At 36.7% G+C, this 13435-nt stretch overlaps 1 protein-coding gene across 8 annotated transcripts in view; it reads left to right on the top strand.

Moving 5' to 3' along the window:
- The window catches only part of cntnap3 (contactin associated protein family member 3), a 220326-nt gene extending 210317 nt beyond the window's left edge, over positions 1-10009 (top strand). For 4 of the 8 annotated variants that reach the window (XM_073914343.1, XM_073914342.1, XM_005155524.5 and 1 more), the window contains 3 exons: positions 604-822; positions 3134-3205; positions 9335-10009. In XM_073914343.1, the coding sequence (XP_073770444.1) occupies positions 604-822; positions 3134-3205; positions 9335-9531 (488 nt within the window). In that variant the 3' untranslated portion in view covers positions 9532-10009. The remainder of the gene's footprint in view (positions 1-603; positions 823-3133; positions 3206-9334) is intronic. The other 4 variants (XM_073914345.1, XM_073914344.1, XM_068223883.1 and 1 more) reach the window with 1 other exon arrangement.
- Positions 10010-13435: the final 3426 nt, after the last annotated feature.

Genomic DNA, 13435 nt, shown 5'->3' on the forward strand with positions numbered 1-13435 from the left:
TCATTCATATTCCTTCGGATTCACCACAACAGAATGAACCACCAACTACTCTGGCATACACCACCTGACAAAAGTCTTTCAAGATTCTTTGTGTTCATCTTCAATGCCTCCTCCTTCATCTTGCCCCAGACATGCTCAATAATGTCCACATCTTGTGACTTGGCTGGCCAATCCCCGACCACCTTGACCCTCTTTGCTTTCAGGAGCTGAAGTATGAGAAGGGTTTGGATTTTGCCCTCTCCTGTGGTTTGTAATGTAATGGGCAGCACAAATGTCTTGATTCCTCAGGCTGTTGATGTTGCCATCCACTCTGCAGATCTCTTGCACACCCCCATACTGAATGTAACCCCAAACCATGATGTCTCCTTCACCAAACTTGACTGATTTCTATGAGAATCGTGTGTCCATGTGGGTTCCAATAAGTCTTCTTGCAGTATTAGTGTTGATTGGCATGCAGTTCAACAGATGATACATGGATTCATTCGACCTTCTGCCACTTTTCCAAATGATCAAGGGTTGGAACTAATCTGTGCAGAAACTGAGTTTGACACCCCTGTGGTATTAAGATCTACTCAGATGTGTGTTTGTGTTCTTGTTTTGCAGACTCTGGTGAAGTGGATCCAGAGATCGGTCGTCTGAATGCTCTGGGCTTCACCGGCTGTCTGTCTGTGGTCCAGTTTAACTCCATCTCTCCGCTGAAGGCAGCTTTACTGTATCCCGACACCAGTCCTGTCATAGTCACCGGATCGCTGAGCGAATCCGGCTGCGGATCGTCTTTATTGTCCAACCCTCACGCAGCGGAGACCACTCACTCCCTCACAGGTAAAGCCAGCAGAACTTTACACTGATTCTGAAAGTTGAATTCCCTTTCATTTACTCCATGGGTGAATTTATTTTTAATAATATCTTACAAACTGTTAAACACGCTTGCTTTGAACTACAAGCGTGTTAATCGATGGTACATGGTTTTGTTGAAGCCGTCGGCCTGCATTATTCCATTGCATTGTTCAAGTAATAATGTTCAACTGTGGAATATTTAATGAAAAACTAAATTAGCCATGAGAACATGCAGAGTCTGTATGTTTGATTTCCAAATACTTTTATTCATTTTAATGAAAGGTTGTGATCTCACAACTGTTTACAGAGCTTATAATGCTTTAAGAAAGACCCCTGCATGCCAATCTAATTGCCTTGGTGTACGGTAGGGGTGTCACGATTTCGATTTTTAATCAAAATCGATTGAAAGTTATGCTCAATTTAGATTATCGAATCAAAAAATAGAATCGTCGATGCTGCCACGCCCCCATGTCACGTCAGCTTGGCTTGCCAAGTGGGAAAAAACAGGCTTGTTGAAGTGCTTGTTAAACTGCAGAAGCAGAAGACCCGTCGACAGAACTTAAACCCTCTCCTCTTTCAATGAAGTCGCCGCTGTGGAAGCATTTTAAATTTCCAGTAAGTTATGTTGACAACGTTCGTGTTGTTGACAAAAAAAACACAGTTTTGCAAGCTCTGCTATGTACGTATTACGTACGGTTCGTCCGATAGACAACACCGGCATCGCGATCCTCCGCCCGCCCCCGTTGCAAATCCGCTCGCGAAAAGTACACACTCAGGCCCTGTTTACACTGTCTTTGTTTTTAAATGGCATTTTAGAACGACAACGATTTGACATCCACAGTGGCGTGTAGCATTTCTGAGCAGCCCTCCTTCCTCTCTACCTCTGAAAATGCACATCACGTGACCACACATACACAGACGCACACACAGCCATGCGCTCGAGACAGCGGGTCCAGGCAGTCAGAGGACTGCTTCAATCTTTCACTCACTTGTACTTAGTCATTTTAGCGAACACCTCAGATACTGTTGGCTGTTTCCTGTTGGTTGTGCGTCTTTTTTACCGACGCCATTTTAACGACACAGATCACTGCCTATTCACGAGTCCCGTAGAAAAAGTGATTGACAGGTGGTAATTATGTGTGTATCTTGCCTTTATTCATTTACTGTATGATTTGTTAATGGGTAAAACAAAGACCATGCAGGTCAGGTAGTTTAAACGGTAGGCTACGAATAATTAATTGGTCATTAATTAATTAATTATTCATAATCGAAAATCGAATCGTGCCTTTAGAATCGAAAATGTAATCGAATCGAGGATTTGGAGGATCGTGACACCCTTAGTGTACGGTATTGTACTTGTGATGCAGAGTGCTCAGGTCTGAGTCTGGTGAAGCACGGTTTCACAAAAGAGATAAAAGCAATGTAAAATAAGGTAAAACTACATGATCAAAGTGCCTTTTTTAAACATTTGCTTTTGAAAACACTATCGATTGGGCTTAGGGGAGGTTTTAAGTCAGTGTTTATCTGATTTTTATCTGCACAACAAGTGCAATCTTCTCCTGTGCATCTACTGTACATACAAACATCTCCAAGCAAAATGTACACTGCACCCTCTAGTGGATTTTTATCTGAAACGTGCAAAACATCATACCCAGAGCAATGTATTTTACGTTTTGCAAAAATGTAGTCTTAGATGTTTATTTCCAATGAAACTGGACTGAAGATACAAGTTTTTTTATGTATTTGAAAACCAGTAAATAGTGCTGAAAGAAAAACTGCACAAAAAAACTGAAAATAGTAGCAAAAATCATATATATATATAATTTAATAATGAAGCAGCAGTCTAAATCTTGTTTAGTTTAGCTAGTTAGCTAAACATGTTTATATCTAGCAGCTTGAATAAAATGTAAATGGGATTCAATTTCTTTTTTCTCTATCTTGGGTATATCTAGCTGTTTTCTTTGTTTTTCAAACTTCCTTTGCTCTTTCTGCACAGGTTTCCTTCTGAAAGTCGCATTTCAGCAAACTTTCGTCACCAGCTCACTGAATCCATCCGCAGTGCTAATTAAATTAGAGCAATAATGATCATAATGGCTGATCGCTGTATTAATTTGCGCAAGAAAGACCTCGATTTGCATAATCATCTCTCGATTGCCTGTGCATTTGAGCTGCATCGCTCCTTCATCGAGCAGCGGCGGATTCAATGAGCCACGACCTGGGAGAGATAAGCTGATGATCTGTCTGTCTTTCTCCCTCTGTCTGTCTGTATATCTCCCTCTCTTTCTCTCTGCTTTAGATCATGTGGGTACAGTAGGTACGGGCGAGCCCATAGTCAATGCCATCAACGGTGACTCTGCACTCATCGGAGGTAAAGAGATCTGCTTTAGAGAACTATTCTTCATTTCTCATCTTTTGTCATTTCAGTCATCATCATTTACTGCTTTCTGCTAACTTTGTCTTGCTCTTGGAATCTCTTAATATGACAATTAACCCAAAACATCAATAACTTTGACTTTGTTTACTTTGTAGAACAGAAAAAGGTAAAGTTGAAGTCAGAATTATTCACCCTCTGTTTATTTTTCCCTCAATTTCTGTTTAACAGAGAGCAGATTTATTCAACACATTTCTAGTCATAATAGTTTTAATATCTCATTTCTAATAACTGATTTATTTTATATTTGCCATGATGACAGTAAATAATATTAGACTAGATATTCTTCAAGACACTTCTATACAGCTTAAAGTGACATTCACAGGCTTAACTAGGTTAATTAGGTGAACAAGGCAGGTTAGGGTAATTAGGCAAGTTATTGTATAACGATGGTTTGTTCTGTAGACTATCGAAAAAATATAGCTTAAAGGGGCTAATAATTTTGACCTTAAAATGTTTAGTAATTAATTAAAAACTGCTTTTATTCTAGCCGAAATAAAAAAAGACTTTCTCCAGAAAACTTTTTCTGAAAAAAAAAATCTGAAAAAAATAACAACAAACTTTTTTAACAGAAGCAAATGTCAAGCGATCAATAGAAAAAAATCAATTGCTCGTGATATGTAAAACATGAACACGAGTACTTTAAACCTCTCTCCTGGTCTTATCTGTTTATAGTTCACTTAAATAGACATGCAATAGTTTTCTTTGAATCTTTTAATAGAACAATTCATCCAAAACTTGACTGTTTACGTTGAAAATCTAATTCAAATTCAATTTTTATTATAGGTGGGCATAGATTAATTTTTTAATCTAGATTAATCTCACTGTAATCTTGAAATTAATATTGATTAAAATGGCTCATTTTAATTCTGCCGAAGTCATTCATCTTAAACTTTAGGCCTACATAAGCTCGAAACATAAATTTTTAAGTAAAGGACCGCACACACACACACACACACACACACACACACACACACACACACACACATGGCGAAATGTGGAAGTTTTTGGCGTGCGTTAATAAATTCCATAACACTCTCACCAGTCCTTACTCCTTATTTGCGTCTAATAGCCCAGTTTGTCACGGGGGCATGAATGAAATGTTTGTTTAAATTTTAGTAACTATAACTTTGACTTTGTTTACTTTGTAGAACAGAAAAAGGTAAAGTTGAAGTCAGAATTATTTACCCTCTGTTTATTTTTTTCCTCAGTTTCTGTTTAACAGAGAGCAGATTTATTCAACACATTTCTAATCATAATAGTTTTAATATCTCATTTCTAATAACTGATTTATTTTGTCTTTGTCATGATGACAGTAAATAATATTTGACTAGATATTCTTCAAGACACTTCTATACAGCTTAAAGTGACATTCACAGGCTTAACTAGGTTAATTAGGTGAACTAGGCAGGTTAGGGTAATTAGGCAAGTTATTGTATAACGATGGTTTGTTCTGTAGACTATTGAAAAAATATATAGCTTAAAGGGGCTAATAATATTGACCTTAAAATGTTTAGTAATTAATTAAAAACTGATTTTATTCTAGCCGAAATAAAACAAATAAGACTTTCTCCAGAAAACTTTTTCTGAAAAAAAAATTCTGAAAAAAAAAATAAGAACCTCAAACTTTTTTAAAGGAAGCAAATGTCAAGCGATCAATAAAAAAAAAAATCAATTGCTCATGATATGGCCCCTTCAAGTAAAACATAAACACGAGTACTTTAAACCTCTCTCCTGGTCTTATCTGTTTACAGTTCACTTAAATAGACATGCAAACACTTTCTTTGAATCTTTTAATAGAACAATTCATCCAAAACTTGACTGTTTACGTTGAAAATCAAATTCTTTTTTTTTTCAAATTTTTATTATAGGTGGGCATAGATTATTTTTTAATCTAGATTAATCTCACTGTAATCTTGAAATTAATCTTGATTAAAATGGCTCATTTTAGTCATTCATTTTGAACTTTAGGCCTACATAAGCTCGAAACATCAATTTTTAATTAAAGGACCACACACACACACACACACACACACACACACGGCGAAATGTGGAAGTTTTTGGCGTGCGTTAATAAATTCCATAACACTCTCACCAGTCCTTGCTCCTTATTTGCGTCTAATAGCCCAGTTTGTCACATGCGCACGAATGAAATGTTTGTTTAAATTTTAGTAACTATAACTTTGACTTTTTATTCAGTTTGTGGTCTCATTTTATCTGTAACACTGTAAGCTATGACATAGACTTGCCTTTTACTACAAAGATGCCTTTTTTTACGTGTAAATACTATGGTAAAACGATGTAAACATTGACATGTGGAAAAACAGCGCCTCAGTGCGTCCTCGTCAGGGCGCTGGCTATGAGGTTAAATGTCAACTGTTTTTTTAAGAACATTTTTGTTGAATAAAAGTGTATGTATGCAGCTTTATTTTGCTTGTTTAAATATTTATTTTTTAAAATTTGTGCCAAGGAAAATTTTGTTTGGTGTGGCCAGAAGAAAAAAAAATATATAAATCCTTAATGTTACACCCTAAAAAGTCATGTGAAATAAAATTTTAAAAGGTTAAGAAGGCATGTGGACATAACACATAGTTTAAATCAAATAATTTTAGCATGCCAAAGTGAAATGTGTGCATATAAAATATATTTTACCAACAACAAAAATGTGGCTAGTGAAAAAGGCAAGTGGCTAGTAACGTGGAAAACTGCTAGCCACAGTGACTGGTTTTCAAATCAGTTAATGTCAAGCCCTGCCCGTGATCCTAAAAATAATAATAGGTTATTAAATTCTTATGAACTTCCGCGAAGAACAGACCTAGTTTGAAATAAAGAATCAACATTGTACTAAACATCTGAGATCTCAGGAGGACACACAAAAAATAGAGCTTGAGTAAATAATGACAAAACCCACAAACTTAATGACAAAACCATTGGGTTATTTGTCATGCAAAGTGAACTTGAGTGTGTCTGATTAACGTCTGCCTTCACAGCGACCCGACAGAAAGACTATCAGTAAATAGAGGCAAATTAACAAAGGCCCCCAAAACTAATTAAACATTTTGACGAAATTATTTGCCAATGAAGGAGCTTCTGCCGCCGTCCAATACTCTTTGTCCTTTTCACAGCCGCCGTAATGTGGCATTAAATTGAGTTGAGATTTATTTTGCCGCTTCAATTAGACATTTCTTTTAGCCTTTATAATTAAATGTGCCGTGTTTAAGAGGCCACAAAGGACAGAAGCATTTTTTTTTCCTGACGGCTGTAGAATTGAGATGAAGAAGCTTTAACTTTTGATGAAGGAAAAAAGCTTCATGAGGAAGACTTCTGCAAAGCTTCTCAGCCTCGGTGATCATCTGATACTCTTGTTTTATATAGATATACTTAAATGCATCTAAAATATTGTGATTTAACAGACATTTAACATCAACATTTGTGCATTTTAGTCAAACTTCTTTACATCAAATATATGAAAGTCCTTTTCTTTGGTTTTATATATATGTATATATATACACCTCCAAGCACTCCAGTCAGGCAAATGCTGCACTAGCTCGCAAAATGGCTATAACGTTAATGTAATCCTCCTATAACCAACAGCGTGTCTGGCATTTGGCAACACTTTGGCAACAGACAGGGCTCGAAATTGCGACCGTTTTGGTCACATTTGCACCCAAAATTTTATCTATGCGATGTCAAAATATATATGGGGGTGCATGAAATTGATGTTGTGCAACCAGTTTTCACAGCAAAATGTTCACCACGCGCAGGATTAGGAGGCGTTCACGCAATAAGCATCTTTGCACCTAAAAACGCCAAACACATCGCTCAAGAATAGTTTAAAACAGTTGACATGTCAACTTGCAGTAAACAAAGCCCACAAGGCTTGCCCCGCCTTCAAGCTCTTCTTATTGGCCCACTGCACTAAAACAGAACGCGAATGGATTGGTTAATATCAGCTGTCAATCACTCAGTTCAAATGACAGGGAGCTACAGCCGCGAAAACGTAAAGGTCTGGATACGAGAGAATGGAAACAACACTGGCAGATTTAGTTTTAGAAACCACCTAAAGTTACAGATAATGGCACATCTGATCACCACTGTGAAGGTTGATTTTTGTGAACCGTTACACCCTTAATATATATATATATATATATATATATATATATATATATATATATATATATATATATATATATATATATATATATATATATGAGCACTACTAGTAGTGCAATAAGGCTGTATATTGGCACAGGTGGGAGGTGTGTGCTGGCTTAAGGCTGCCGGCTGAGTGCCTAGGTGTTCCACCAGTGCTGATGTACAGCAATTTTGCACTGTTACTCGTGTGATATTGCGTTTATACAACAGTTTGACGGCATAATCGTTTATTTAAAAAAGAAAATCAAACACGGAGAGTCTAAAAAATCATTTTGTATGAAAAACTACTTTCTTCATTGTTCATTCACATCTGCAGCTGACATCAGAATAGCAAAACCATTACTAATTCACAAAAGCCACTTTAAAGCTAGTGTTTGAATTATTCTCTAGCATAATGTCTAAAGTGATGACAAAACAGCTGATTTTGTTCACATTTTAAGATTATAAACCTGAACAGGATGAAATGCCATCAGTCTACAGAGATTTCCCAGTATTTCTCTGTTGCAATCAGGAGATCACAATAATCAACCCCAAAAAAGCCAAACCAAAGCAAACACTAGCAGATTACTATGGTATAAATACAGCACTACAACATAAAAAAGAGAGAGATTGACTTAGAATGTCACTCACCAGTTGTATAATGTTTTGATCGGCTGTATTTCTAAACTTTTCTCCCCTCAGGACTTATTATGTGGTCTCTGTCACCATCTTGTGGCGGAAAGTCAACCACTGTTTTCTTTGCTCTGCTCAATATGACAGGCTGATGGATGCCGACGCAATGAATCTTCAAAGTTATAAATATTTTAAATAGGCACTATCCTTATAAATAAACTGTATAGTTGTGTTCTAAACAAATTTGTGTTGGGACAATTTAGGAAGGAATTAATTAAACTTATTAGTGGGTGGCAATGGGGTAAAAAAATAATCATTTTTGCTTTGGAAAAATATTACTTTGTTAACCCAATTAGCGGATTACATTGCTTGTTTTAAGGAAAAACTCACTTTTAACACACTATTTTAAAAACATTTACATTAAGTCATTTAGCAGACGCTTTTATCCAAAGCGACTTACAAATTAGGATTTGCAATTTACACAACTATAAGAGCAACAATGAATAAGTTCTGTAGGCAAGTTTCAGGTATGTAAAGAAAGTGTAAGAAGTAAAACATTAGTCTTTTTTTTTCGTAATATAGTTAGCAGTAGAGCCAGAGAGGCAATTGCAGATTAGGATGGAGAGTGGAGACTAAATAGTTGAGCCGTGATTTCTTCCCTCTTTGGGATGGAACCACGAGGGGACGTTCATTCACAGAACGCAAGTTTCTGGAGGGCACATAGATCTGCAGAAGTGTGAGCAGATAAGAAGGATCAAAGCCAGAAGTCGCTTTGTAAGCAAACATCAGAGCTTTGAATTTGATGCGAGCAGCAACTGGCAGCCAGTGCAAACGGATGAGCAGCAGAGTGACATGTGCTCTTTTAGCTTCATTAAAGACCACTCGTGCTGCTGCGTTTGAAGCATCTGAAGAGGTTTGATAGAGTTAGCTGGATGCCCGGCTAGTAGAGAGTTGCAATAGTCCAGTCTGGAGAGAACAAGAGCTTGAACAAGGAGTTGAGCAGTTGAACAAGCAGTCGAGCAGTTCTAGAGATGTGGTCATAGAAGTTTAGTTGGTTATCAATTGTTACTCCAAGGCTTTTTACCATTTTGGATGCAGTACTGGTTGCCCCATCCAACAAGATGAAATGTTTTGCTCATTTAGAAAAAGCTTCTTGATTTTGGAATTATTGGATATTTGGGCAAGAGACAAGACAAAAAAGCATGAAGTAAGTAAAGCATTGCAGTGCAGCGTTCCTCATTTCAGATGATAATCATCCACTGATTTTCTTTCTCTGAAGCTTGTGTTCGTGTCTTTTAGGAGTGATCGCGGTGGTGATCTTCGTCAGTCTCTCAGCTCTGGCGGTAACAGCGAGATTTCTCTACCGACGGAAAGAAACCTTTCAAAGCCAGGAGCCCAAAGCTGGAAAAACTGACGACAGTCCTGAAACGCCATTCAACACGGATCCAAACTCACAGAGCATCATCAGCGATAACCAAAAAGAATACTTCATATGACGCTCTTTCACCTCGCCGTGGACTAATCCAGTTAAACAGAGGACCGAGGAGTGTAGGGACATTACCATTCGCCGTGCATTATGAGGAAATGTCCGAGAGACTTGGGCCCTTTTTGTACATACAGCGTTTATCGTCCAGAGATTTGGCACTAAAGTGCGGTTTCTAAGGTGTGTATAATGACATTCATTGGCTGTAAATATTCTTTTGAAATGGAACTTTGTAACTTTGTCTCTCTTTCTGCCTTCGGACGATTCAGTGCTCCGTATTGCGTTTAACAGAGGTCAAGAAGCAATCGTTGTGTAACTAAATCTGAATAAATGTGTGAGTTACGAGTGCGATGTTGTGGTGAATACGTGAGATACGTGAGAAGGCTGTACACTCCGTATTTATCACTCTTTCCGTGCTTTTTTCCTCAAATGATTTGCCGTTTGGAGCAAAAAAAGAAATACATCCTCTGGCAGTTGTTTATTGTGGACAACCCGTGTCTCTGGTCCTTGAGTCGTCTTTGTCTCTTAATAAGCGGTTTTCAGTGTGTTTGTTTACAAATTTACACAAGAAAAAAATTACATACACATTTACTTACTCAGCATTTATGTCTTATTTTTCAGTACAGATGCAATATGACTATGAGATATCATGAGCCTATCTTCCTAGAGAATGTTGGTTGGTTGGTTGGTTGGTTGGTTGGTTGGTTGGTTGGTTGGTTGGCTGGTTGGTTGGCTGGTTGGTTAGGAGTTGGTTGCGAGTTGGTTGGTTGGTTTGATGGGAGTTGGTTGTTTGGTTGGTTGGTTGACTATGGTTGACTGTATGGTTGACAAACTTGGTTGCTTTATTGACTTTTGGTTGGTTGACTGTATGGTTGACTGGTTACTTTGTTGCTCAGTAGACTGTTGGTTGGTTGGTTGGTTGGTTGGTTGGTTGGTTGGTTAGTTGACTGTATGGTTGACTGGTTACTTGAATGGTTGACTGTTGGTTGATTGGTTAGTTGACTGTTTGGTTGACTGGTTACTGTGTTGCTTAATTGACTGTTGGTTTGTTGAAGGTTGGGTGGTTGGTTGACTGGTTACTTTGTTGCTTGATTGATTGTTGGTTGGTTGGTTGGTTGGTTGGTTGGTTGGTTGGTTGGTTAGTTAGTTGACTGTATGGTTGACTAGTTACTTGGCTGGTTGGCTGTTGGTTGCTTGATTGTTTGTTTGGTTGGTTGGTTTGTCAACTGTATAGTTGACTGGTTACTGTGTAGCTTAATTGACTGTTGGTTGGTTGGTTGGTTGGTTAGTTGACTATGGTTGACTGGTTAATTGGATGCTTGAATGACAGTTAGTTAGTTAGTTAGTTAGTTAGTTAGTTAGTTAGTTAGTTAGTTAGTTAGTTAGTTAGTTAGTTAGTTAGTTAGTCAGTCAGTTGACTGTATGGTTGACTGGTTACTTGGTTGCTTGGTTTACTGTTGGTTGGTTAGTTGATTACTTTGTTGCTTGATTGACTGTTGGTTGGTTGGTTGGTTGGTTGGTTGGTTGGTTGGTTGGTTGGTTGGTTAGTTAGTTGACTGTATGGTTGACTGGTTACTTGGCTGGTTGACTGTTGGTTGCTTGATTGTTTTTTTGGTTGGTTGGTTGGTTAACTGTATGGTTGACTGGTTACTGTGTAGCTTAATTCACTGCTGGTTGGTTGGTTGGTTGGTTAGTTAGTTGACTATGGTTGACTGGTTAATTGGTTGCTTGATTTACTGTTAGTTAGTTAGTTAGTTATTTAGTTATTTAGTTATTTAGTTAGTTAGTTAGTTAGTTAGTTAGTTAGTTAGTTAGTTAGTTAGTCAGTTGACTGTATGGTTGACTGGTTACTTGGTTGCTTGATTGACTGTTGGTTGGTTGTTTGGTTGATTGTTGGTTGGTTGACAGACTTTTTTGCAAATATGCACATATCACATAGTTACACATTTTAATACTTCAAAAAGTAAACCCCATTGCCTTAAATCTATCTAGTCAACTAATCGTTTTTATAGTGAGTGGTTAAAGGTTTTCATAGAAACTTATGGGGTTTGAAACCAATTGAGAGTCAGTAAATATTGAGTACATTTTAATTTTTTGGTTGAACTATCCCTTTAAGCAACATGATTTTATCAATGGTCTGAGGTCAAGCTGGACAGTGCTGGATCTCCTTCAGGAACCTCAGCTGCTTCTGTATTAAACAGCAGCATGTGACCGACAACCAGAGACGTTCAGAACAAACACAAGCATTTGTTTTATTTTCAGCTCACGTCTGTGAAGAGCTGTTGAGCAGCACTTGATGTGTGGAATCAAAAACAGGTCAGTGGGAGAAATGTGTTGGAGCTGAATTGAATGCAGCATCATGCATTATGAATTTTCATTTATACACAGGTCTGCTTGTCTGATTTACTTTTGGTGACTATGGCGAGTCAATGTGAGGATCTGATCATTATTTTCTAGACCACTGATGAAATCAGACCAAATCTTGAATCAGAAAAAAATCTTTCAAAGTTTGTGCAGAACAAAATGTATTATTCTGAGATAATGTTAGAATTAAAATTGATGTTGTCTGAATATATCTGAATATATTGTAAAATGTCATTTATTTCTGATGATTCAAGGCGTAAATTTTCAGCTTTATCTTCAGTCTAATACATAAAAAAATTCTGATTAATTTCTGTTCATATAATTAAAGACATATACTCGCTTTAAAAGCAACAGTTTTACTCACTTTTGAAATCAACTAATAACTTTAAAGGAACAAGTTTACCCAGCTTTGCTTTAAAAAGTGAGTAAACCAGTTGCTTTTAAAGTGATTAGTTGACTTTATAAAGGGAGTGAACCTGCTTACGATGCTATTAGTTGACTTTACTACTGATTAAGTGAGTAAACTTGTTGATTTACTAAGTAATTAGTTGAAAGCAATGGGTTTACTAATTTTTGGGGTCAACTAATCGCTTCAAAAGCAATGGATTTACTCACTTTTTAACTCAACCAATCACTTTAAAGGAACAAGTTTACCCAGCTTTTAAAGTGAAGTTAACAAATTGCTTTAAAACAATTAATTGTTATAAAAGCAATGGTTTTACTGGCTTTTAAGTGATAAGTTGTCTATATTTACTAACTTTTAAAAGTTAGAAAAAAACTAATAGCTTTAAAAGCAACAGGTTTACACATTTTAAAATCAACTAATCGCTTTAAAGGAACAAGTTTGCCCAGCTGTGGTTAACTATTCGCTTGAAAAACAAATAATTGTTTTAAAAGCAATTGGTTTACTGCTTTTAAAGCAATTAGTTGACTTTATAAAGTGAGTGAGCCTGCTTATAATGTGATTGGTTTACTTTACTTGTAGTTCAGTGAATAAACTTGTTGATTTTAAAGCGATTAGTTGACTTTTTAAAGGGAGTTAACCTGCTTATGATGTGATCCTTTGACTTTAATAGTGATTCAGTGAGTTAACTTGTTGATTTTAAAGTGATTAGTTGACTTTATGAAGTGAGTGAACCTGCTTACGAAGTGATTAGTTGACTTTACTAGTGTTTAAGTGAGTAAACTCGTTGCTTTTTAAGTGATTAGTTGAATTTACTAGTGTTTAAGTGAGTAAACTCGTTGCTTTTAAAGTGATTAGTTGACTTTATAAAGTGAGTGAACCTGCTTATGATGTGATTAGTTGACTTTTACGAGTGATTCAGTGAGTAAACTCATTGATTTTAAAGCGATTAGTTGACTTTATGAAGTGAGTAAACCTGCTTACGATTAGTTGACTTTCCTACTGATTCCGTGAGTAAACTCATTGATTTTAAAGCGATTAGTTGACTTTATGAAGTGAGTAAACCTGCTTACGATTAGTTGACTTTCCTTCTGATTTTGTGAGTAAAATCGTTGATTTTAAAGTGATTAGTTGACTAAAAGCAATGGGT

This window comes from Danio rerio, chromosome 10, assembly GCF_049306965.1.
Source record: "Danio rerio strain Tuebingen ecotype United States chromosome 10, GRCz12tu, whole genome shotgun sequence".
Classification (NCBI taxonomy): Eukaryota; Metazoa; Chordata; class Actinopteri; order Cypriniformes; family Danionidae; genus Danio; species Danio rerio.